Source organism: Rhinoderma darwinii, chromosome 5 (genome assembly GCF_050947455.1).
Source record: "Rhinoderma darwinii isolate aRhiDar2 chromosome 5, aRhiDar2.hap1, whole genome shotgun sequence".
NCBI classification, from domain to species: domain Eukaryota; kingdom Metazoa; phylum Chordata; class Amphibia; order Anura; family Rhinodermatidae; genus Rhinoderma; species Rhinoderma darwinii.
Window position 1 is genome coordinate 335,019,527 of NC_134691.1, and position 26,581 is coordinate 335,046,107.

The 26,581-nt window shown below is 44.1% G+C and overlaps 2 protein-coding genes across 2 annotated transcripts in view; both read left to right on the forward strand.

The window, feature by feature from the left end:
* The first annotated feature begins 422 nt into the window (after nucleotides 1–422).
* On the forward strand, nucleotides 423–5,340 carry LOC142653066 (uncharacterized). The gene is made up of 2 exons (XM_075828771.1): nucleotides 423–749; nucleotides 3,262–5,340. The coding sequence occupies exons 1-2, from the start codon at nucleotides 710–712 to the stop codon at nucleotides 4,224–4,226; spliced, it is 1,005 nt and encodes a 334-aa protein (XP_075684886.1). The 5' UTR covers nucleotides 423–709; the 3' UTR covers nucleotides 4,227–5,340.
* Nucleotides 5,341–14,099: 8,759 nt separating this feature from the next.
* Nucleotides 14,100–26,581, forward strand: part of LOC142653067 (scinderin-like) — a 71,756-nt gene continuing 59,274 nt past the window's right edge. The window contains exons 1-4 of the mRNA XM_075828772.1: nucleotides 14,100–14,292; nucleotides 16,603–16,757; nucleotides 21,708–21,869; nucleotides 24,382–24,531. Of these exons, the coding sequence (XP_075684887.1) occupies nucleotides 14,100–14,292; nucleotides 16,603–16,757; nucleotides 21,708–21,869; nucleotides 24,382–24,531 (660 nt within the window). The remainder of the gene's footprint in view (nucleotides 14,293–16,602; nucleotides 16,758–21,707; nucleotides 21,870–24,381; nucleotides 24,532–26,581) is intronic.

Below are 26,581 nucleotides of genomic sequence, written 5' to 3' on the forward strand. Positions count from 1 at the left end.
GGAGCTGCACCCTGGCGACGGGCCGCGGAGGTCTGGGAGGAATCCCATCAGGCGGGCAAGACCGGAGGTGACAGGAGGGGGGGGGCCGCGGCGGCCATCTTCCTCCCTCCTGTCTGCAACGACAAGACCGGAAGTGGAGGCGGAACCGGAAGTACACGCTGAACCGGAAGTGCACGCTGAACCGGAAGTGCACGCTGAACCGGAAGTGACGGCTTTCTCCGGCGCCGATGTTCCTGGTGCCGGAAGAGCTCTTCAGAAGGACGTCCGGACATCAGACCCGATCAGGAGGAAGAGGCGGGCGGCCTCCAGATGGGGAGCGAGATCGCCTCCTGCAGGAGCAGGGAGGCGTGTGGCGGCGGCAGCGACCGGAAGGACCCGGGCAGCTTCGGTGAGCGACGCCGGGCCCTATCCGGAAAAGGGGGGGCAGCGGTCTGCGAGACAAGTGACGAGCAGAAGATTTATTTTTGACAGCCCTGCAGAAGGACTGGATCGGCAGGGCTGTCAGTCTGAATATGTCGCGCCACCAGCGGGTGGCAGGATCGTGGACAAATATGTCGCGCCACCAGCGGGTGGCAGGACCGTGGACGGGCCGCGTTCCGCTGGGCCTAGAGCTTCACCGACCAGAAGTGCGCGGAGTTACGGGGAGCGTGGGGTGCAGGAGCACCACTCCCTAGGATCGTCACGACCGACGCCTGGATTATCTGGAGTGATGGACGCGTCCGCTGGGAGGTCACCTCAGGGACGTACGGGTGAGTTTACCACGGATGTGGTGCCGGGGATGTGTGGGGGGGATGTTGTCAATGTCACAGATGCAATTGTTGTTTAGAGGGATGCAGGAGTATTTTATGAGAACTGTGCCAGGCGTAGAGCAGTCGCCAGCGAGGGTATGGGGCGCTGCTAGTGAGGCGTCTGCTAGTGCGGCAGGGAGTGCGGTTGCTAATGAGGCGATTTCTGGTGCAGCTGCGGCAGGGATTGCGGGTGTTAGTGAAGTGGCGCCGGTTGTGGGTGCCGTAGTGGCGGTGGAAAAAGCGGTTGACGCGGCGGCGAGTGCGGCTAAGAAAGTGGTGGAGGATGTGCGTTTGGCTGACGCGGCTAAAGGTGAGGTTTATGTGTGTTTTGAGGGCCCGCTGGGGGCACATTTGAAGGTGGAGATTAGGGAAAAGATCTGGAAAGATGAATATGTTGAGATTTTTTCTTTGCTGCCGTTAGAAAAGTTTAATTTGGACCGGTGGAAACCGGATGAAAGTAAGAAGGAGGAGGAGGAGCGGCGGCAGTATCGCTTGATTCCTCGGACTTTTGCGAATTGGCTGCAGGCCTTCGCTATCTTGGCTAGTGTGGTGGGTGAGAAGGCGCCGGAGAACTGTTCGGCGCTATTCTGTTATATGGATTCGGTAGGGGAGGCGTATCGTGTATACGGCGGTAACGCTTGGTTGCGGTATGACGAACAGTTTCGTCAGCGGAAGTCGGTGCGCCCGTCGTTGCGATGGGACCACAAAGATATCAGTTTGTGGATGCGTTTGATGTCTGCGCCAAAACAGGGGCAGCACCCCTTTCGGGATGCGGCCGGCGGTCAGGGGTCAGCAGCGGGTCGGTCAGGATCCTCAGGAAAGGGGTGTTGCTGGCAGTATAATGAGGGGCATTGCAAGTTCGGCCCAGACTGCAGGTACAAGCACGAGTGCTCCGGTTGCGGAGGCGCCCATGGTTTGTCCAGATGCTTCAAGAAGCATAAGGGCAGGCAGGGAGATGCTGAGCAGAAGAGGGGCGACGCCGGTGAGGGTGGAAAGGATGCTCCCGTTTTTAGGGGGCTATCCAAATAGGAAAGTAGCGGAGTTGTTGTGGTTAGGATTTTCAGAAGGTTTTCGGATTCCGTGTACGTCGGTTGGACGTGACGGGGTAGTCCGTAATTTGTCGTCTGCTTTGGCGCGGCCTGATCTGGTTACGGATAAGCTGCTGAAGGAGGTGGCTTTGGGCCGCATGGCGGGGCCGTTTTCCTCCCCGCCTGTTCAGAGTTTGCGTGTTTCCCCGTTAGGTTTGGTTCCAAAAAAGGAGGCGAATAAATTCCGCCTTATTCATCACTTGTCTTATCCGGAAGGCGAGTCGGTGAATGACGGCATTGATCCGGCATTGTGCGCGGTCAGTTACACTTCCTTTGATGCGGCTGTTGTTTGGGTTCGCAAATACGGGAAGGGCTCTCTGTTAGCGAAAACTGACATTGAGGCCGCTTTTCGTTTATTGCCGGTGCATCCGGATAGTTTTTGTTTGCTGGGATGTTATTGGCAGGAGGAATATTTTGTGGATTGTTGCCTCCCGATGGGCTGCTCCATTTCATGCGCTTATTTTGAGATGTTTAGCACGTTTTTGGAGTGGGTTGTCCGTCGGGAGGCGCAGGTGCAATCTGCGCTACATTATCTGGATGATTTCCTGTTTATCGGTCCGCCGGGTACCTATGTGTGTGCAGGATTGCTACACACTATGGAGAGAGTGGCAATGGATTTTGGGGTACCTTTGGCGCCTGAAAAAACTGAGGGACCCACTACGGTCATTAAGTTTTTGGGAATCATGATTGATTCAGATAACATGGAGTGTCGCTTGCCTGATGATAAGTTGCTGGAGATGAGAGAGTTGGTGGCGAGTGCGCTGCGCAGGAAGAAGATACAGTTGCGGGACTTGCAATCCTTGTTGGGGCATTTGAATTTCGCTTGTAGGATTATGCCCATGGGGCGGGTGTTTTGCAGGCGATTGGCGAGTGCTACCGCAGGGGTGCATTCCCCTCATCATTTCATTAGGTTGTCGGCGGAGTTGAAAGCTGACTTGTTGGTGTGGGGGGAGTTTTTGCAGACCTATAATGGGCGGTCGGTGCTCATGTATCAGCCGGTGTCTAGTGTGGACTTGGAGCTGTATACTGATGCGTCAGGTGCTTGTGGATTTGGGGCTTATTTCCAGGGGCAGTGGTGTGCAGGAGTTTGGCCAGATGCTTGGCATGAATGTGGTTTTGTCCGTAACTTGGCTCTGCTGGAACTGTTCCCGATTGTGGTGGCGGCGGAGTTGTGGGGGGATTGTCTGCGGGACCGGAGAGTGCATTTCGTATGTGACAATCTGGGTGTGGTTCAGGCTGTTAATGCGCAGACAGCTAATTCTCCGCCAGTCGTGCGACTATTGCGGCATTTAGTTTTGAGAGGTCTGATGTTGAATGCGCATTTTGTGGCAGTGCATATTCCTGGGGTGCTGAATTCTGTGGCTGATTCCCTTTCTCGTCAACAGTGGGACAGGTTTCGTCTGCTGGCGCCGGGGGCGGAGTCTCATGGCCTGCCGTGTCCAGAGCATCTGTGGAAGGTGGTGTGACAATGGCGATGTCGCTTGTGGAAAGGTCGGTTAGTGCGGTAACGTGGCAGAGGTACAGTGCGGTATGGCAGGTATGGGAGGTGTTGTTGGAAAATGCGCAGGCAGGTATTGCAGATCGGCAGGCGTGTTTGCTGTATTTTATAGGAAATGCGTACAGTGAAGGGGCGTCTGCAGCAACGGTCGCTCGCAGTTTGTCGGCCTTGGCTTTTTGGTTTAAGAAGAAAGGTGAGGAGGACGTGACTAAGTCCTTTCTGGTGCGGCAGGCAATGAAGGGTTTCAGGAGGGGCTCCGCAGTTAGGGACCGCAGGAAGCCGGTGTCATTTGAGCTGTTGGTAGCAATTTGTGAGTTGTTGAGGGAGGTTTGTGTTTCAGCATTCGAAGTACGGCTATTTACACTGGCCTTTTCTTTGGCTTTCTTTGGGGCGTTCCGGATATCGGAGTTGGTGTCGGCCAGTAAGAGTGTGGCAGGGGGTTTATTGTACGCTGATGTGGATTTGGATGGCTCCTGCCTTTCTTGTTTGCTCCGTAGATCTAAGACAGATCAGGAAGGGAGAGGTTTTGTGGTGCGTTTGTATGAGTTACCAGGGTCGCGGGTGTGCCCGGTCCGCGGTTTTCGGGAGTTTGTTGCGGTGAGGCCTGAGGGCCCGGCATCCTTGTTGGTTCATGCAGACGGGCTGTCTCTGTCAAAATTCCAGTTTTCACAGGTGTTCAAAAAATGTATTCTGTTGTCCGGCAGAGGTGGAGCAGGTTTTAGCTCTCATTCCTTTAGAATTGGCGCAGCTACGGAAGCAGCTCGGTGGGGTCTATCCCCGGCGATGGTTAAGAAGATCGGCAGGTGGGAGTCAGACAGATATAGGTTGTATGTGCGGCCTCACTTGCTTTGAGGCGGTGGAGATAAGATGTGCTGGAGGTGGATATGGAGTAGTTACGTTGTTGTTTTGTGTTGTTTTAGGTGCAGGTCCCTGCTTGATTTGGATCATGGGGCACTCCTACGTACACTGGGGAGGTGTGCGTGCTGATGTTCGTCCGGCCGGACGGCAGTTGGGCATGGATCACGCAGAAGTGCAGGTCAGATGGTTGGGCCTGCGGGGCATGCTGTGGTGTAGGCTGTTACCAGAGGTACAATTTTATGCAGGTTTGGACAGGGCGCCGGATATCTTAGTGGTGCACCTTGGCGGCAATGATTTGGGCATTCGGTCGTCCAGGGATTTAGTGAGGGATGTGAAGATTGACCTTTTGCGGTTGTGGTCGGCGTTCCCAGGAGTGGTTATTGTATGGTCTGATATTGTGGCTCGCAAGGTGTGGCGGCAGGCACGTTCCGTACATAGCTTAAACAAAGCGCGAGCAAAGGTCAACAAGGTAGTTGGCAGATTTGTGGCACGCAATGGCGGTGTTGTGGTGCGGCATAAGGAGTTGGAGGGTAGAGAGGTAGGTTTCCTCAGGGCGGATGGTGTTCATCTAAACGAGGTGGGTCTGGATATGTGGACCCTGGACATTAAGGAGGGCATGGAGAAAGCCCTGCAGTTGTGGAGGGACAATCATGTGTAAGGGGTCACACATGATTGTCGTGGCGGTAGGAGGAGGGGTCTTTGGAGGCACGGAATGGTAAGAAGGAGAAGCAACAATGGAGATTGTTGCAAGAGAACTCGGGGCGTTTAACCCGGGATAGTATTGGAGGGGCTGGGGAGTGGTTACCCAGCTCATATATATTCCTGATGGGCAGGGTCCCCAGGAAGGGAGAGAGAGGTCTTGGACATGGTTGGTGCCCTCGGGTCAGGTGCAGAACGGCTGTAGGGTAAGGGGTCCAGACCTAATAAGGAAACGATGGAGTTTAATGATTGAAGTGCCTTCAAGGATCCTTTATCTGGAGTTGGGAAATAGAGCAGGATGTTATCATGGAGTTATGATGTGTTTATGGTTATGCTCTTTTTCAGAAAAAAGGTGTGTTTAATAAATGGCTGCTGTGGCCTTTACACCAAAATTCATGTGTGGTCTCTTATTGGGGTTTGGGGTGTAAGGTCGTAGATAGCGGAAGCATCAAACATACCTTAAGTCATGCGCTATATGTTTATATTATATGTTATGTGCTATATGTTTATATTATATGTTATGTGCTATATGGTTATATTCTATGTTATGTGCTATATGTTTATATTATATGTTATGTGCTATATGTTTATATTATATGTTATGTGCTATATGTTTATATTATATGTTATGCGCTATATGTTTATATTATATGTTATGTGCTATATGTTTATATTATATGTTATGTGCTATATGTTTATATTATATGTTATGTGCTATATGGTTATATTCTATCTTATGTGCTATATGTTTATATTATACGTTATGTGCTATACAAAAAAAAAACAGATAAAATATATAAATGACCTACACATCCATGTCATAACATTCACCGATCAGCCATACCGTTACAACCACTGACAGGGGAAGTGAATATTGGGCACGTGGTCATCAGAACAGGAGCATGGAGGAACAGAAGGCGGCCTGGTCTGATGAATCACGTTTTCTTCTACATCATGTGTACGGCCGGGTGCGTGTGCGTCGCTTACCTGGGGAGGAGATGGCACCAGGATGCATTATGGGAAGAAGACAAGACGGTGGGGGCAGTGTGGTGATCTGGACAATGTTCTTCTGGGAAACCTTGTGTCCTGACATTCATGTGGATGTGACACGTACCACCGGCCTAAACATTTCTGCAGACAAGTACCCCCTTCATGGCAGCGGTAATCCCTAATGGCAGTGCCCCCTGTCTGCAGGATAATGCCCCCGCCACACTGCAGACATTGTTCAGGAATGGTATGAGGAACATGACAAAGACTTCAAGATGTCGTCTCCAAATTCCCCAGATCTGAATCGGATCGATCATCTGTGGGATGTGCTGGAGAAACAACTCCGATCCCTGGAGGCCACAACTCACAACTAACAGGATCTGCTGCTAATGTTTAAGGACGCAGATACTATTGTACACTATGACAGAGCAGGGAGGTATATCCCTGCTCTGTCATAGGCTACAGGCCACATTCAGTCTGCAGCCTATAAGGCCGGCATGATGACATCACTGGATCACGCCGGCCTACGCAAGGACTGCGTCAGCGTTGTGTAGCTGCTCCGTTCGTCGGGGAAACGGGGCCTAGATGAGTAAGATTTTTTTCTGTTTGCTGTCGATGTATCATACTATACACAAGGGAGGTAGGAGCACTAACTTCAAGGGGGGCGCTGTATAGCGCTGTATGGGGGGGACCGTATAGCACTGCCTAGAGGGGGGCTGTTTGGCACAATCTACAGGGGGGCTGTATGGGACTATCTACAGGGGGGAACTATCTATATGGGGGCACTATCTATATGGGGGCACTATCTACAAAGGGCAGGCTGTGTGTGGCACCCAGGGGAGGGGGGCACAGTCAAAAGTTTGCTATGGGGCCCAGTGTTACCTTGCCTGCAGAGGTCTTGTAGAGTCCATTCCTCGAGGGTTCAGAGCTTTACGGACGGCACACATACATATCCATATACACAGATCATACACTTACATACTGCACACACACATATAAATGGAGGTGGTTTAGGACAGGAAAATCTACCTAAAATGTTATTATAGTTATTCTAAATAAGTCCAAAGTTCTTTATAGTAGTCAGGGCTTCAAATGACCTTCTTTCCTTCACACAGCCATAGAGTTACATGATAATATTCTGTCTGCCTGCAGCCACCACCAGGGGGAGCTCACTGCAATGGGATTTATACAGTTCCAATTGAACTCTATAACAAAGCCAAATGCAGTGAGCTCCCCCTAGTGGCAGGAGAAAGAACTTTATCACCTATCTCGGATTCTAATTAGAGGCTCAGATGGGGGTTTCCAGATACTAGTGACCCCCTAATTGTGCTCCTGCATATATGTGACTGTGGACTCCCTTAGTTCCTCCGGCCTGGAACAATTATTATGTCTTATACTGATAGTATTCCCCTTGTTTGTAAGATGTCTTCATTTTACTCTCTGCACTATAGAAATAAAATCTCTAGTTGTCACCTGCAGACGATTTGCTGTTGATGAATCTTACTATTCTGCATAAAGGAGCTGCGGCGCCCTCATTGTTTACTCAGACACAGCGCCATACGTGACTGTGACTGGTACTGCAACTCAGTCCCATTAACTTGAAAAAAACTGAGCTGCTGTGAGTTACAGTACCGGGCACAGCCACATGCAAATGTATGGCACTGTACCTGAGTAATCACTGAAGGGGACCCATTAACAGCAGTCAGCCCACATGCTGATGGTTTCCAATTACAATTCATAAAAATCAGCAAAACTTTATGATAACATTGAATCAAAGAAATACGCCATGTTGATGTTTAAAATATTTTATTTCTGTATTATCAGTCACCATCAAATCAATTGGATTAACCACTGCTGTCTTAAAAGAACATTTACATATTTATAGCGCCAACATATTCAGCAGCGCTGTACAGAAATTGGTAATACGGGCATGGATTCCTGTCCCCACTGTGGGATCACAATATAATTCAGTACTGGAAATCAATGTGTCTATTATTTTACAATGATAATTCAGATACGATAAAAACGACAGGATCAGCCGATCAGGAATCAGGGAGTGAATGAAAGAATATCCAGATGTAGCAGAGTCGGGTTTGTTATTTGGCATGATGTGTCATGGTATCACCAACCTACAGAGAACTAAATTTGATATTTGTCTTCTTACTCCAAAAAACAAAACAGCCGAGCTGTAAATGTACTTTTAGTCTACTGTATTAAAGGCAATGGTTAAAAAAGGAGCCAATTAGTGGCTACAGAACTTACTCATAGGGCCCCATTTACCTGACATATGCCAATAGAGAGTCCTTATGGCACATGTTCAGGGGTATGCACCGGCATATCTTTATTGCAACTCTCCCGAAACGTAAGAAACGTATAGCGTGCGGTATACAATTATTTTGCATGGGCGACATATGCCACTGTATGGTATAGAGTGCAATACGTTGGGGTTGTGAGCATGGCCTTAATCATATAGATGTTATTCTGACTATAACTCCCATCATCCTTTGCATAATTAAAATGTTTCATTATACTTTCTGTTTTAAATCCTCAAGAACTCTGCTTGCTTTCATTTAATAGTAATTTTTATTGTATATTTCCAGGGGATACAAATCTGCCCATGGTCATGTGATGGACTCACAGGTGCAGACAGAGCTCTGATAACTGTCCCGTCTTACCTCCCAACTTTCAATTATTATAAAAAGGGACAACTAGGTAAATGTTTTTTCCTGATAAGCCACGTCTCTAACTCCGCCCAATCCACGCCCATATTCAGCGCACTCAGTACTGTATCTCTCATAGTGGCCTCCGCACAGTATAACACCTCCATAGTGCCCCCACACAGTATAATGCTTCCATAGTGCCCCCTATATAGTATAATGCCTCCATAGTGCCCATCACACAGTAAAATGCACCCATAATGCTCATTACACAGTATAATGCCCCATAGTGCCCCCTACATAGTATAATGCCCCCATAGTGCCCATCACAGTATAATGCCCCCAGAGTGCTCATTACACAGTGTAATGCCCCATAGTACCCCCACACAGTATAATGCCCCCATAGTGCCCCCTACATAGTATAATGCACCCATAGTTCCCATCACACAGTATAATGCCCCCATAGTGCCCATCACACAGCATAATGCACCCATAATGCTCATTACACAGTATAATGCCCCCATAGTGCCCCCTACATAGTATAATGCCCCCATAGTTCCCATCACACAGTATAATGCCCCCAGAGTGCTCATTACACTGTATAATGCCCCATAGTGCCCCCACTCAGTATAATGCCCCCATAGTGCCCCCTACATAGTATAATGCCCCCATAGTGCCTATCACACAGTATAATGCCCCCATAGATGCCCCCCATACCCAGTATAATGCCCTCAGAGTGCCTAATAAAAAACAAAATGACTCACCTAACCCCATTTGCTCAAAACTGGTCTGTGTAGTGTGTGGCTCCGTGCAGACAGACGAGATGACGTGACTTCATCACGCATGTCTGCGCCAAGCCGCTTACAGCTGGCTATACATAGTGAATGGTGGGGCAGGGAACTGATCACTCCCTGCTCCATCATCGATTTCAATTGTATATGCATCTTGAAGACACAGATGCAGTTGAAACCGGGATATGACACCGGCCGCCCAGGACAATGTACACCGCCCTAAACCTGGGACTGTCCCACTGTATCCGGGACGGTTAGGAGGTATGTAGGTAACGAGCCGTGCACCTGTGCGTCCATCACATGACCAGGTCAGATTTTTATTTTCTGAAAGAAAACAATGAATGTTTATATAGTATGAAAACAAGCAGAGATCTTGAAAGCAGTGAGAATTTGCTACAGAAAGTATATTGGAAAATCCCATAACTTTTCATTATACAGAAGAAACTGGACTATCGCTTTAACATTAGTAATGTGGGGGAAGGGAAGTGACAACTACACTGAGCACATTTCTGGTTCACCAAAATGGTTGTCACTTATTAAGACAAAATACGTAGAAAATTGGAAATATTGATGAATATATTTTACCTTCTTGATTGACCATGAGGAGGATCTTCTGTCCTGTAGAAAGACTTGGTCCACTGTGAAGGGTCTTCTGGGGAGTCGGAAGAAATGTACATGTACTGCAGATACCACTTGTGAGAGCAGCTCCATGACAGGCTACGGAGGGTCCCAGTCAGAGAACTGCTCCCTGAAGTCCCATCAGCTGGAACATTTCCTTCTACTTGGTCATACCTGAGAGAACTTACCTGGTACCGGCCAGACTGATCTCCGGTAGATCTCCCATCCTTTATAAGTCCTCCTCATATAGACTGTTAGCATTCCTGGTTGTCAACAGTGTCGTTACCAAGACATGCTCCATAGCATTGTACACAGTCCCGAAATGATGCTCTGTAGACAATACCTGCTCTGTCATCAGTCACGTAGGTTGTACGGTGGACAGATCATGACTGGTGGCTACTTCTTTGTCACCTTTGACTTTGCATTCTGTTTCTGTTTCCGCGTCTATTGTCTGTTATTTGCCTGGAGAATACTGAACTCTCATGTGACGTCATTTGAGATAATGGATTGGTTCATTTAGGATTATGAGAAAAGTATTCACGCCCTGGTCGGACACCAGATCTACCTTTAGTATACCTTGGTAGTGGTTTGCGCCGGTGTACTCAAGGCCAGGAACTGGTTGACCAAACAGAGCAGTGGTCTCCAAACTGTGAATTTCCACTTGTTGGGAAACTACTACCCCCAACAGGGTGTTTCAGATCATTCCGGCTGCCCGTTTCCATTCTCAAAATGTAGAAAAAATATATTATTAATATTATTTTTAACGCTTATTTTGCTCTGGTTGTAGATCCTGAAGAAAGTTACAAGAGTAAGAACCATGAACCGAGACTTCTTGTTTTGCTCTTCAATGGCGGAACTCATGGGGGGCCTCCACTGGGGCTCATAGTGCTCATAAATGCTTGTAGGTGTAGTTCACCAGGGAGAATAGCTTTTATCCATATGATTGGGTGCATGCTGAGACTTGTCAGAGGTGTAAAAATTATGGGGCCCTATAGCAAAAGCTTTTATGGGGGCCCCAAATAGTAATGCCCAGCCCATAATTGATAATTACATCATTCGGCAGCTGTACATAGTTATTAAATGTAATGTAGCCAGAACTGCTGTATGTAACCTGTAGTTTATAGGTCCCTGCCATCATGTTTGATGAGCGGGCTTGATGTGATGTTCTGAGCCAATCAGATGTCTGCCGTCTGCTGCTCCCCAAAGACTTGGCCGAGAGATTGTAACAGGATCTCCCTTCTCCCCCTCTCGCAGCCTAAGTCTCATACAGACCCTGAGGACAGATACTGTTGCAGCTGCATCTCCCTCCTACCCCTCCTCTATTTCTTCCATTTACTGTTTTACACTAGATGGATTTTTGTGGTGACTGAGGAGGTTCCTGAACATTTACAAATAGCCTACAGGCTGATTATAGATGTCACTTTCCCCATACAAGATATATTAAAGAATGTCATACATACACTACTGATTGATGCAAAAATATTACAACCAGTGATGTAACTTGAAGTTCATTGGCCCCAATTCAAAATCTATAACTGGGCTCCCCATCATGTGTCATTTATAAACCTGGGAACTTCTGATCTGGAAGAGGGGCCATGGGCCGGGGGGGAGACTGCAACCTCTGCACTCCCTAAAGCTACACCCCCTGATTATAGCAACAGGTGCACTTTAAATATCTATATACTAATGGGTTTATGCCTGCTCCCAGGTAGTTCTGTCCTTATCACCTGCATATCTCACGGTACAGGTAAATCAGTGATACAAACGCATTCATAGAATAATAAAACCATAAACGAGAATTATAACAATTAGTTCCTAAACAGCCGTGATAATAAATTCCGGAAAAAAAGAATCATAAACACGGAGTCTATATATCTGCTTTACACAGAAGTTTACATTGAAGTTTTTTTAATTGAATTATAGAATTAAAGGGGATGTCCACTCACCTAATATGTCATATACAGTGGAAGTCATAGAGGGGGTTCCACCCCTCCGGACCCCTCTTATTAGACAGAGAGGAGGCCTCCAGCTGCCGGGCCATCCGGAAAGTGGATTGTCCCCTTTAATTTCTTTGAAATATTGCAATTTTTTTTACCTTTGCTGTGTGAATTCAGTTTATATCCTCATTCAGTAATCTAATAAAATTGGGACATACAGTATAGGGGAGCTTTTATAATAAATGCAGCAGTTTTTTGGGATCGATATGGAGGTGAAAATGGCAGTGGCAGGAAATTTCCAGTTTCCGAGGTGTGGTCTTTTTTATGTAAATATACGACAAGTTTTCTATACTGAATACTTCTGTTGAGCTTCCTATACCTTTTCAGTTATACACTGTAGAAGGATATTCTAAAGGGCAGTAAGAGATTGCCGCAATTGTGCCGATGAGAGATAGATAGAAGAAATGAGAGAGAGAAGAGAGATAGGAGAGAGAGAGAGAGAGAGAGAAGAGAGATAGATAGAAGAGATGAGAGAGAAGAGAGATATAGATAGGAGAGAGAGAGAGAGAGAGAAGAGAGGGAGTGAGAAGAGAGAGAGATAGAAGAGAGATAGAAGAGAGAGAGAGAGAGAGAGAGAGAGAGAAGAGAGATAGATAGAAGAAATGAGAGAGAGAAGAGAGATAGATAGAAGAGATGAGAGAGAAGAGAGATATAGATAGGAGAGAGAGAGAGAAGAGAGGGAGAGAGAAGAGAGAGAGATAGAAGAGATAGAAGAGAGAGAGAGGAGAGAGAGATAGAAGAGATGAGAGAGAGAGAGAGAGAGAGAGAGAGAGAGAGAAGAGAGATAGTAGAGATGAGAGAGAGAAGAGATATAGATAGGAGAGAGAGAAGAGAGAGAGAGATAGAAGAGAGAGAGATAGAAGATAGAGAGAGAAGAGAGAGATAGATAGAAGAGATATAGATAGAAGAGAGATAGATAGATAGATAGATAGATAGATAGATAGATAGATAGATAGATAGAAGAGAGATAGATAGATAGATGGGAGAAGAGAGAGAGAGCGATAGATAGAAAAGAGAGAGATAGAAGATAGATAGATAGATAGAAGAGAGATAGGAGAGAGATAGGAGAGAGAGAGAGAGAGAGAGAGAGAGAGAGATAAGAACAAGATAGAAAGATATGATGCATTATGCAGACAACCCATTGATATGAATGGACACTGTGTAATACTTAGTTTTCCCTGTGGTGGTGCTGCAGGGAAAGTAAACACTTACTCCCATGTGTCTCCACAGATTACAGATGATCGCTCGGGATCCAGCAGTGGGACACTTTGTGATCAGCTTATTGTCAAGGGGTCCTACTAAAAGGTAGAGATTGATCAAAATAGAGAACCCCTCTAAGACCTATAAATGCATTGTGTTCTACCAATAATTGTTCTGTGAAAAGACAGAAGAGAGAAAAGACAGGGAGATGAGAAAAAAAGAAAAGAAAGAAAGAAAGAAAGAAAGAGAGAGGAGAGATCGAATTAAAAGAAGACAGTAAGAAAAGAGAAAAGAAGGAGAACATACAGACAAAACAAAAGATAATATAGACGAATAGTGAGAAGATGAAGAGATGAGAGAGGAAGGGAAGAAAGAAGACAATTACTGGTTTGATGAGCTGCCACAAGGCGGAGCTCACTGTATACTGTGTTATTATTGAGTTTGATGTATAAATCATATGCAGTATGTTCCTGAGCTCCCCCTGCTGGTGGCTGTAGGTAGACAGAATTTTATCATTTAACTCTGTCTATGCAGGGGATTTGGAGCTCTGTATCAGGAAAAGAAAGCTCTCACCCTTAGAAAAATATATTATAAAACTAATCAGCACCGAATTATGAACCTATTTAGATAAAAAACTAAATGTTGTCCCAGGGTGGATTTTCATTGTAAGACCACTGCTATATGTTCATGCTATTTTTCCTGCTCTGCTTGTTGTATTGTATACTGTTGTGTTGTATGAAGTCATTTCAGGTATTATTAAGTGTAAAAGTTCAGTGCTGTGTAGATTATGGTGTTATTATGCCGGGATTGGATTGGAGCGCTGCCACCTTGTATCATCAGCTCCACCCTCTACAGTCCAGTATATTATCTGTGCACCCTGACCCCGGATACACAGGCGATTACAGTGATTGACTGATCATGGATGTGAAACACCAGGAGTTTGAGAAAGTTGGTAAGAAAAGTGGACGTCAGATCTGGAGGATTGAGAAGATGAAGCTGGTGGAGGTCCCTCAGGAGCAGTTTGGTAACTTCTATGTAGGAGATGCCTATTTATTACTTAACACAGTGGAGATGCCCCTATATAAGCATTATGATCTGCATTTTTGGCTCGGTAAGTTTTAATGCGTTTTTAAATTTGCTGAAAATTTGCATTCAGATTATTTTAATAAGAACCGATGGCAATAGAATAATTGGAAAATCTGTCACTAGGGGAGACCCTTTAAATTAGGGAATCCATACCTACCCCTTGAGATACCTATTATCGTAATGGCCATAATGGTCAACAGCTATTTCAATCTGCATATTGTTGCATATTGAACAGTGGAGATAAGCGGTTGCAATGCATATCTGGTGTTGCTTATTTCCACTAAGAAAACAAAGGGCCCAACCAACTATTGATTCGTGCTTATCCTATGGAAGACTTTTAAGACCGTCTGGTTGTCCCCATATGGCTGTTCAGCAGATCATGTCAAAGTTGGTGGAATTTGCTGACAAATATTTATATTTATTGTGTATGATCAGATTTAGATAATGGGGGAATTTGCATTTATCTGGACCCCATTTGTCCAATTGAGGGAAGGGGGGATGCAGCTTGCACTATAAACTAATAAGACATTATTGCACCCATTTAAAAGTGCCGGGACGGCTCATAAACCCCCGTGGACTCATATGACGCACAGAGCATTGTTGGTGTCCCTTTAAATGCTACACCCAGTATAGAGGGGTCTTGGGTAATATTTTGAGGATTTTATGACCTCTCATTTCTTAATATGCTTTGAACCCAGAAGTGGATCCATAATCCCTTTTATTTTTCTTTCAATAAACCTGTATGAGGGCTTGTTTTTTGCGGGTGGAGTTGTAGTTTCTATTGGCACCATTTAATGTACCATATAATGTACTGGGAAACGGGAAAAAAATTATAAGTGGTGTGGAATTGGAAAAAACTGTGATTCCTCAATTTTTTGGGGGGTTTTGATCTAGAGATAGGTGCGGGTCCCAGAGGTAGGACCCACATTTATCGGCAGGGCTTAACAGAGGCAGAAAGGCAGCAGACCTGGGGGCCTACATTAGGCCCCCGGGCTGCCATGACAACTATCACCACCCCGCGATTGCGTCACGAATGGGGCCAATGGGATGTCGGAGAGGGCCGACCCCCTCTTTCTAACGGCTTAGATACCGCGGTCGCGATTGACTGCGGCATCTAAGTGGTGCAGTAATACACAGCTGACACCCGCAGCGTATGGAGCAGGCTCAGCGCGTGAGCCCGCTCCATACTTCTCCCCCTACAGAAGGACAAACCGACATACTGGTGGGTGAAGGGGCTAAAGGTGTGTTCCCATCTTGGACATTTAGGGCATATCCACAGAATATGCCATAAATGTCGGGTAGATGTGGGCCTCACCTCTAGGACCCGCACCTATGTCTGGAACGGGGCCCTCTGAACCCCGTTCTACTTTGCTCGGCTCCCGCTGCCACTTCCTCATGAGGTGGTCGAGAGTTACGGTGGGAAGTCTAAGGAAGTCACTGGTCTTCACCTAGGAACCCCCCCCCCCCCTTTCACCCTAAGAGGTTTGGTCTTTACCGGTCAGATTCCCAAGTAGGGGTCCCCTGAGTAGTGGCCAGTTGCTGGCGGTTGTGATGTAGGAATAGAGGAGCGATACAGGATCAGGGATGAAGTGGGGATCGTCACCGAGAGAGTAGTCAGGCTGAGACAAACCAGAGGATCAGATGAAAATGTAGTCCAAAAGTGGGCCAGGGGTCGAAACCGGGGTGTCGAACAACAAGTACCAAATCCAAGAGAGCAATATTAGGACAAAATCCAAAGGCAAGGCAGAGGTCGGGGTCAGAGTCCGGGTAGAAAGCAAAGTAAAAAGCTAGAGAGAAATCACCTTATTTATAGGCAGAGGTCTCCAGGCTGCTCCTATACTTTTAGAGCAACCAATGTGTGATGTCAGAGGGGGCCGGTTGACAAGGAAACCTGATGGGGCCACGGCTGCGTGTAGAGAGCTGCTGGCTGCGTGCAGGAGAGCGGCGCTGGATTAGGTCGAAGTGGGAAACAAGGAGCTTGCAGAAAACTCACTTCAATATTTTGGCCCAGGTGAATCCAAACCATGAAAGCGCTTCATGGTAAAATTATAACCAAGTATATAGCAGGATGCAGAAAAGGGGGACATCATTCCTAATTTTGCTATTAGGAAGGGAGGGGATCATTGAATACTTGTTAAACCCCATTATTATTTCAGTACATAAAACAATTCAGACTGGAAAAGTAAATTATCTAGCATAAAGTAGTCTCATGGCAGAACGCACGGAATAATACGAAAACTCGTAAAGTTTGTAAATTTTCATAAAAAATTCTGCTACATAAAAGTAATACTTTCTGTGTGTTATCTCTAAATAATGTATAATGTAACTCTCCTAGGAAGTGAATGTACTCAGGATGAGAGCACAGCCGCAGCCATATTTACTATACAGATGGACGACCATCTTGGTGGAAGAGCTGTACAGTACCGAGAGCTCCAGGGGTGTGAGAGCAGCACATTTCTTGGTTATTTTAAAACGGGTATTAAGTATCAGGTACATAAGAATCAATAATGTTGTAGGGGAATAGCCTAACTAGAATATATAACTATAATGAACCTATAATACTGTCCTCTATGTACAAGAATACAACTACTATAAGGGCGGGTTCACACGTGGCGGAATTTCACTTAAATTCCGCTGCGGACACTCCGCAGCGTTAATCCGCAGCGGAGCCGTTTGTCCATTGACTTACACTTTAATTTAGCAGTGTTCGTTTAGACGAGGCGTAAAATTCCGCTGCGGAGCATAGGCTGCGGAGCGGAATTTGGTGTCCGCAGCATGCTCTGTCTGTTGCGGACCAGTGGCGGACTCATGGCGGAATTTCTCCATTGACTTCAATGGAGAGTCAAAATTCCGCAATGAAGTCCGCAGATCTTATGTGTGCTGCGGAGCGTATTGGTTTTACTACCATGACATTTCTTCATTCTGGCTGGACCTATGTATTTCTAGGTCTACAGCCAGACTGAGGAAGTCAATGGGGCTCCCGTAATGACGGGAGCGTTGCTAGGAGACGTCTGTAAATAGTCACTGTCCAGGGTGCTGAAAGAGTTAAGCGATCGGCAGTAACTGTTTCTGCACCCGGGACAGTGACTACCGATCTCAATATACATGTATCTGTAAAAAAATATAAGTTCATACTTACCGAGAACTCCCTGCTTCTGTCTCCAGTCCGGCCTCCCAGGATGACGTTTCAGTGTAAGTGACGGCTGCAGCCAATCACAGGCCAAGCACAGGCTGCAGCGGTCACATGGACTGGCGCGTCATCCAGGGAGGTCGGGCTGGATGCCGAAGGAGGGACGCGTCACCAAGACAACGGCCGGTAAGTATGAAATTCTTTTACTTTCACTAGGGAAAGTGCTGTCCCTTCTCTCTATCCTGCACTGATAGGGAGAAGGGAAGCACTTTTCCCGCAGTCCGCAGCAGCTAGTCCGCATCAATTTACTGCACATTTTGTGCAGATCCGCAGCAGAATCTGCAACGCAGATTCTGTGCGGCATTGATGCGGACAGTTGCGGAGGAAATCCGCCACGTGTGGTCATGCCCTAATACTGCCCCCTATATACAAGAATATAACTACTATAATACTGACCCCTATATACAAGAATATAACTACTATAATACTGACCCCTATATACAAGAATATAACTACTATAATACTGCTACTATATACAAGAATATAACTACTATAATACTGCTCCTATATACAAGAATATAACTACTATAATACTGCTCCTATATACAAGAATATAACTACTATAATACTGCCCCTATATACAAGAATATAACTACTATAATACTGCTCCTATATACAAGAATATAACTACTATAATACTGCCCCTATATGCAAGAATATAACTACTATAATACTGCCCCTATATACAAGAATATAACTACTATAATACTGCCCCCTATGTACAAGAATATAACTACTATAATACTGCACCTATATACAAGAATATAACTACTATAATACTGCTCCTATATACAAGAATATAACTACTATAATACTGCCCCTATATGCAAGAATATAACTACTATAATACTGCCCCTATATACAAGAATATAACTACTATAATACTGCCCCCTATGTACAAGAATATAACTACTATAATACTGCCCCTATATACAAGAATATAACTACTATAATACTGCCCCTATATACAAGAATATAACTAGTATAATACTGCCCCCTATATACAAGTATATAACGACTTTAATACTGCCTCCTATGTACAAGAATATAACTACTATAATACTGCTCCCCATATATAAGAATATAACTACTATAATACTGCCCCTATAAACAAGAATATAACTACTATAATACTGCCCCCTATATACAAGAATATAACTACTATAATACTGCCCCCTATATACAAGAATATAACTACTATAATACTGCTCCTATATAAAAGAATATAACTACTAGAATGCTGCCCCTATATACAAGAATATAACTACTATAATACTGCCCCCCTATATACAAGAATATAACTACTATAATACTGCCCCCTGTATACAAGAATATAACTACTATAATACTGCCCCCTATGTACAAGAATACAACTACTATAATACTGCCCCCTATGTACAAGAATATAACTACCATAATACTGCCCCTATAAGCAAGAATATAACTACTATAATACTGCCCCCTATATACAAGAATATAACTACTAGAATGCTGCCCCCTATATACAAGAATATAACTACTATAATACTGCCCCCTATATACAAGAATATAACTACTATAATACTGCCCCCTGTATACAAGAATATAACTACTATAATACTGCCCCCTATGTACAAGAATATAACTACTATAATACTGCCCCTATATACAAGAATATAACTACTATAATACTGCCCCTATATACAAGTATATAACGACTTTAATACTGCCTCCTATGTACAAGAATATAACTACTATAATACTGCCCCTATAAACAAGAATATAACTACTATAATACTGCCCCCTATATACAAGAATATAACTACTATAATACTGCCCCTATATACAAGAATATAACTACTATAATACTGCCCCTATATACAAGAATATAACTACTATAATACTGCCCCTATATACAAGAATATAACTACTACAATACTGCCCCCTGTATACAAGAAAACAACTACTATAATACTGCCCCCTATATACAAGAATATAACTACTATAATACTGCCCCCTATGTACAATAATATAACTACTATAATACTGCCCCTATATACAAGAATATAACTACTATAATACTGCCCCTATATACAAGAATATAACTACTATAATACTGCCTCCTATATACAAGAATATAACTGATATAATACTGCCCCCTATATACAAGAATATAACTACACTAATACTACCCCAATTGTACAAGAATATAACTACTATAACACTGCCTCCTATATACAAGAATATAACTACTATAATACTGCCTCCTATATACAAGAATATAACTACTATAATACTGCCCCTATAACCAAGAATATAACTACTATAATACTGCTCCTATGTACAATAATATAACTACTATAATACTGCCCCTATGTAAAGGATCTGCCAGGCACAACTTCGGGGTTAACTCCCAGAACTAATCAGTCAGCACCTGAGAATACATCCCTGAGACTGACTCCTGCTTCCACCATTCAGGCTGGCAGGCTTAGGAGTGGGAGAACCTATCGTAACCTGGCCAGACTCAGCTAGCTCCCGCCCTCGGTCTATTTAAGCCTGCACTTCCTGTCCCTCGGTGCTTGCGATTCTTTCCTTGTGGTTTCCTGGCCCAGCTACAGCTCCTGCTATTTTTGATCCTGCTCCATACAGACCCTGGCTTACCGACTACTCTTCTGCTTTTCGTTTTGTACCTCGCACACTCCTGGCTTGACTCGGCTCGTTCACCACTCTGGTTGCTCACGGTGTTGCCGTGGGCAACGACCCCTTTTTCTTGCTTGTGTTCCTTTGTATGTTTGTTGTGTTTGTCGTGCACTTACTGAGCGCAGGGACCGCCGCCCAGTTGTACCCCGTCGCCTAGGGCGGGTCGTTGCAAGTAGGCAGGGACAGAGTGGCGGGTAGATTAGGGCTCACTTGTCCGTCTCCCTACCCCCTGCCATTACACCCTATATACAAGAATATAACTACTATAATACTGCCCCTATATGCAAGAATATAACTACTATAATACTGCCCCTATATACAAGAATATAACTACTATAATACTGCCCCTATATACAAGAATATAACTACTATAATACTGCCCCTATATACAAGAATATAACTACTATAATACTGTCCTCTATATAAAAGAATATAACTATTATAATACTGCCCCTATATACAAGAATATAACTACTATACTATTGCCCCTATATACAAGAATATAACTACTATAATACTGCCCCTATATACAAGAATATAACTACTATAATACTACCCCTATATACAAGAATATAACTACTATAATACTGCCCCTATATACAAGAATATAACTACTATAATACTGCCCCTATATACAAGAATATAACTACTAAAATACTGCCGCCATATACAAGAATATAACTACTATAATACTGCCCCTACATACAAGAATATAACTACTATAATACTGCTCCTATATACAAAAATATAACTACTATAATACTACCACCTATATACAAGAATATAACTACTATAATACTGCCCCCTATATACAAGAATATAACTACTAGAATACTGCCCCCTATATACAAGAATATAACTAATATAATACTGCTCCTATATACAAGAATATAACTACTATAATACTGCCCCTATATACAAAAATATAACTACTATAATACTGCCACCTATATACAAAAATGTAACTACTATAATACTGCCCCTATATACAAGAATATAACTACTATAATACTGCCCCTATATACAATAATATAACTACTATAATACTGCCCCCTATATACAAGAATATAACTACTATAATACTGCCCCCTATGTACAAGAATATAACTACTATAATACTGCCCCTACATACAAGAATATAACTACTATAATACTGCTCCTATATACAAAAATATAACCACTATAATACTACCACCTATATACACGAATATAACTACTATAATACTGCCCCCTATATACAAGAATATAACTACTAGAATACTGCCCCCTATATACAAGAATATAACTAATATAATACTGCTCCTATATACAAGAATATAACTACTATAATACTGCCCCTATATACAAAAATATAACTACTATAATACTGCCCCCTATATACAAGAATATAACTACTATAATACTGCCCCCTATGTACAGGAATATAACTACTATATTACTGCCCCCTATATACAAGAATATAACTACTACAATACTGCCCCCTATGTACAGGAATATAACTACTATAATCTTGTGCTTCATGGATACGGACATATTTGTAAGACTAGAGATAATCACATATTCTTCCTCAGGCTGGTGGAGTGGCCTCTGGTTTCACACATGTGGTTACTAATGACCTCTCTGCACGACGACTTCTACACATTAAAGGAAGAAGAGTCGTTCGAGCTACAGAAGTTCCGTTTAGTTGGTCAAGCTTTAATACTGGAGACTGTTTCATCATCGATGTTGGTGCTGTAAGTAAAGAAACTGCTTTTTCCCAAGCAGCTTACTCTAAATTATAAGTTTTTCTGCTCCACCTTTAATTTATACTATATATTGTGCAGTCGTGTCCACCCTGTGCTACAGTCGAGGGATGGCGGAAAGTGTAACAACCACAAATGTCAACAAAATGTCTTAGTGGTTTTCACCCAGCCAGGAGAGACAGGGAATGAGTCGACCTACACAAGTCTAGGGCAGTACCGTGTAGGAGACAGTATAAAGTGATGCAAACTATCTTTTTTCCAGTTAAAGCATTGATGGGGGGTGATTCTTTAGCGTTATATAGTTATGGGGTTCACAGATCCATCGGGGTGGTCTTCCAAAATGCATTGGACTTTCTCAAAAACCTATTAGATCACTGAAGGGGTATTTCAAGATGGTTCATCCATGCGTGATTGGTGGCACCTGTCCTATCGTACCCCTATTGATCAGCAGAAAGTAGAGGTCCCGAGAGATGATAGTGCACCAGTTACCCAACACAACACTGGTTTTATCCATGCAGCAGTGTCAGATACTGCAGCTCAGCCCCATTCAAAAGAGCTACAGTGCCAGTCAAGCTACGTTGATGGAGGTGCCAGGTCTTTAGTCCCCATCTTAAAGAGAGAAGCCACAAGTTACATCCTGGACAACCTTTTTAAGCAAGGGACTGTGAAGCCTTCAAGTTAGTTTTGCGTCCAGGAGAAGACATGGTGTTTCCTCAGATTGTCCGGTCTACTTTTTGGGTCTTCAGGCTCATTTGAGGCCCATAAATGGTGCCGTTAGTTGGTTTTGGCTACATTGTCTGGTATTCTGGTTATATCTTCAGGCTTCTCAATGTCAGGATTTCCATAATTGTCTCCATCTTGATGGTGGTCATCTACTCTCCATCAACTCTCTTCAACTCTTGTCTTCTACAATCCTCTGTACCTTCTCAAATTGTCCATTGGAGAAGGTTCATCTTGACTTAGTTTGGGATCTTCTTGATCGTTTCGCTTCCCATCCTCACGATTCTTAAGAGCTTCCACCAACACCAAAGTTCACACTAAAGTCTGGTTGCTTCCTTGAAATTCCAAGGACTGAATCAGGAACTTGGCATAGACACCCTGTTACTATTTTTTACCTCCTTGGTAACTTGGTGGAACACCACATGGGGTTTGTTGCAGTATTTCTTTGACTACAGTGTCTCTCGGATCTCTCGTGGTTGCATATTAACCCTAATCCATTAATTTGTAGCATTTGACTCTTGTATTGTTTTATTGGGGACAAAGATATTAGATCGAACACATTTCATAATACCCCTGATAACAGATGTTATAAAAATTGCACTTTGCAATAAATACTTCACACAAGATACGATACACTAAACTAAATTTGCCATTATTTCCTTGTTGCTTGAAGAAAGAATTCCATCAGTTCCTACAATGGCTTCAAGGTGTTATAAAATATGTAAATTAATAATATTTATGGGTTTATGAACTTTTAGAAAGGTATTCGGGATGTCCTTCTAGAATAATCCTACTATTTTTACACAAATGGTCTATATAGGGAGGTCAAAATACAGTAACGGAAAGGAGAAAACATGTAAGCATTGGTAGCACCCACTTTTGAGCCCCGTTGATTCCCCCACCCCAAACCAATGCTGATTGGCCAAGACCAGCTGACAAAAATTGTGTCCTTTTTGCAATACACAGTCCCATCAATCCCAATGCACCGGACTGTATAGTGGGAGCTAATAGTGATTCTTGATTGACCATTTAATCAATAGGTCACTGCCCGATAGCCCAGAGCAGTAGAAGAGCCCGCAGCATATAATATGTATTTTATGGGGTCAGGGCTCGGTTTTTCTCTTTCGATATGGAGTTCCAAAATCCAAAATCCTTTGCTTCCATCATAATATTACATTTAAACAAATATTTTTGCTTGCTGCCACCCCCAGGTTCAGTTTAATGTGAGCTGTATAAATCTGTAGCTAATGAGCTCCGCCTAGTGGCAGCTGCTGGTAGCCAGAATTTAATTGTTTAACTGTATGATGGGAAGCATGGAATTCAGATCGCAAAAATGCATCATTGTAGCTAAAGGAAGGACTACCGGGCATATGACCAAAGGGCTGGGTATCTGGGGGCAACAAAGGACGAGAGTCTCCCACTTTTTCACCCCCTCCCCCGTTTACTAATCCCAAGAGCTATGTCCAGAAGATCTCAGGGCAGGACTGCAAGATTCCTATGTGATGGACACCCATTGATTTCTTACTCTTTTTTGCTTTATTTTCTTTTATTCCTTTATATTCCTAGCTAAAAGGTTCTGCCTTTTTTTTCCTCCTAGAAACAGCGACCCTCTTGCCCATGTGGCTATGTCTAGTATTGCAGCATTCAAGTGAAGGGCTGAGATGTAATATCACACATAGTCCATGGACTAGAATGGCGCTGTTTTTGGAAAAAATCCTGGACATCTCAAGGATGTTGTGTTTCTTGGTACTTCACTATTTATCATGTTTAATGTTTTCCTTAGGACATTTACCAATGGTGCGGAGAGAAATGCAACAAGTTTGAGCGCACCAAAGCCGCACAGCTCGCCATCGGCATTCGTAACAACGAAAGACAAGGCAGAGCGAAACTAACGGTGGTAGAAGATGAAAAGGAGCCCCACGAACTCATTATGGTAACGGCAGAAAAATGTGCGCCTTACTGGAGCCGCCATATTGTGGACTAAGGCTGTATTACTGTGGCTACTGATATGAGAATGCAAAATACAATGCGGGAGATTTATCAGTTATGCAGAAAAATCCATCATTTTACGTGATGGTGAAAATGGCGCAAATCGCACCAAATTTATGAAAATGGTGCATGTAGGACCTTTTCCTCCTCCTTACACTACCACATGGCTGTCGTACTTTACATCAGTATTGTGGACCAAGAAAAAGACACCCATCGGTAATCAATTCTGCGTTCCTTTAAGCCACACCCAATACTTTTCAAAATTGTCGAGGGAGGCATGAAAACACAATAAATTTGTTGCATGTCATGTACTCCACTATTTTGCCGCAATTTGCTCCACAATTCTCCCTCGCTGCATTACTTATCTTTTACCGATCCTGAGTCTGTATTGGGCTCTGTACACATGACGTTTAAGAACTACGTTTGGTGTATACGCGAGGAAAGGTTTCCTTCATATACACTACATGTATACATAGGGCTCCATTCACCTGACGGAGGTCACAAGAGTGTCCGTTTGGTCTCCGTCGGGGAGGTATATATTGGTATACCTTTTTTTCTTTACTGTTTAGGAAAGCAGTGTTTCAATGCAGAGGCATCCCGCAAAAAAGTATACCGCACAGTAGACTTTTTGATTTTTTAACATGTGAGTCCATTGTCAACCTATGCCACTGTATGCCCATAAAGTGGCATATGTCAGAGCCTTTTTTCAGAGGTATATGTGATGTGCACAGGGCCTTTTACTCCAGAGCTGCATTTCAAATTCTGCTGGCTACAGAGTTGAAATCTCATTAGCTGGTTGCTTAGTGACTGCACAGTGCTTACTCTGGTGATTTGCATTCTGGGACACATTAACTATGTCTATCAATCTATGTTTCAAATTCTATATATCTATCTATCTATCTATCTATCTATCTATCTATCTATCTATCTATCTATCTATCTATCTATCTATCTATCTATCTATCTATCTATCTATCTATCTCTTTCACATATCTAAAACCTGGTATCTAAATATTCTTCATTGTCCCTAGGCAAAGCATAATTTGAAAGCCCCCTTTCTTCTTGCCCCATACAGTGCCCACATAAAACCATAAAGCGCCCACATCTGATTACCACACAGCATCCAAATAACAGGGTCTGGTCATGACTGGGCATTCATGTAGAAGTTGGAGACATTGTGTCCCTTTTGGCCATGCAGTCTTCCAGCCCTGGCTAAGAGGACTATTAGGGTATGTGCACACGACCTATTTTCAGACGTAATGGAGGCGTTTTACGCCTCGAATTACGCCTGAAAAGACGGCTCCAATACGTCGGCAAACATCTGCCCACTGCTTGCAATGGGTCTTACGATGTTCTGTGCCGACGAGCTGTCATTTTACGCGTCGCTGTCAAAATACGCAGCGTAAAATGACGGCTCGTCAAAAGAAGTGCAGGACACTTCTTGGGACGTTTTTGGAGCCGTTTTCTCATAGACTCTGTTGAAAACGGCCGTAGAAAACACAGCGAAAAACGGGAGTTGCTCAAAAAAGTCTGAAAATCAGGAGCCGTTTTCCCTTGAAAACAGCTCCGTATTTTCAGACGTATTTTGTTAATCGTGTCAACATACCCTTAGGGCATGCCCCCACGTGGCGGATTTCCTCCGCAACTGTCCGCATCAATGCCGCACCTAATCCGGGTTGCGGATTACGGCTGCGGATCTGCCCAAAATGTGCAGTAAATTGATGCGGACTAGCTGCTGCGGACTGCGGTAAAAGTGCTTCCCTTCTCTGTATCAGTGCAGGATAGAGAGAAGGGACAGCACTTTCCCTAGTGAAAGTAAAAGAATTTCATACTTACCAGCCGTTGTCTTGGTGACGCGTCGCTCTTTCGGCATCCAGCCCGACCTCCCTGGATGACGCGGCAGTCCATGTGACCGCTGCAGCCTGTGATTGGCCTGTGATTGGCTGCAGCCGTCACTTAGACTGAAACGTCATCCTGGGAAGCCGGACTGGAGA

What these genes read in the sequence shown, in the direction of transcription:
- LOC142653066 (XM_075828771.1), top strand. Translation starts at nt 710, where the DNA reads ATGGACGCGTCCGCTGGGAGGTCACCTCAGGGACGTACGG. An exon ending in GTCACCTCAGGGACGTACGG is followed by an intron (nt 750 to 3,261) that starts GTGAGTTTACCA and finishes TCTCGTCAACAG; the next exon opens with TGGGACAGGTTTCGTCTGCT.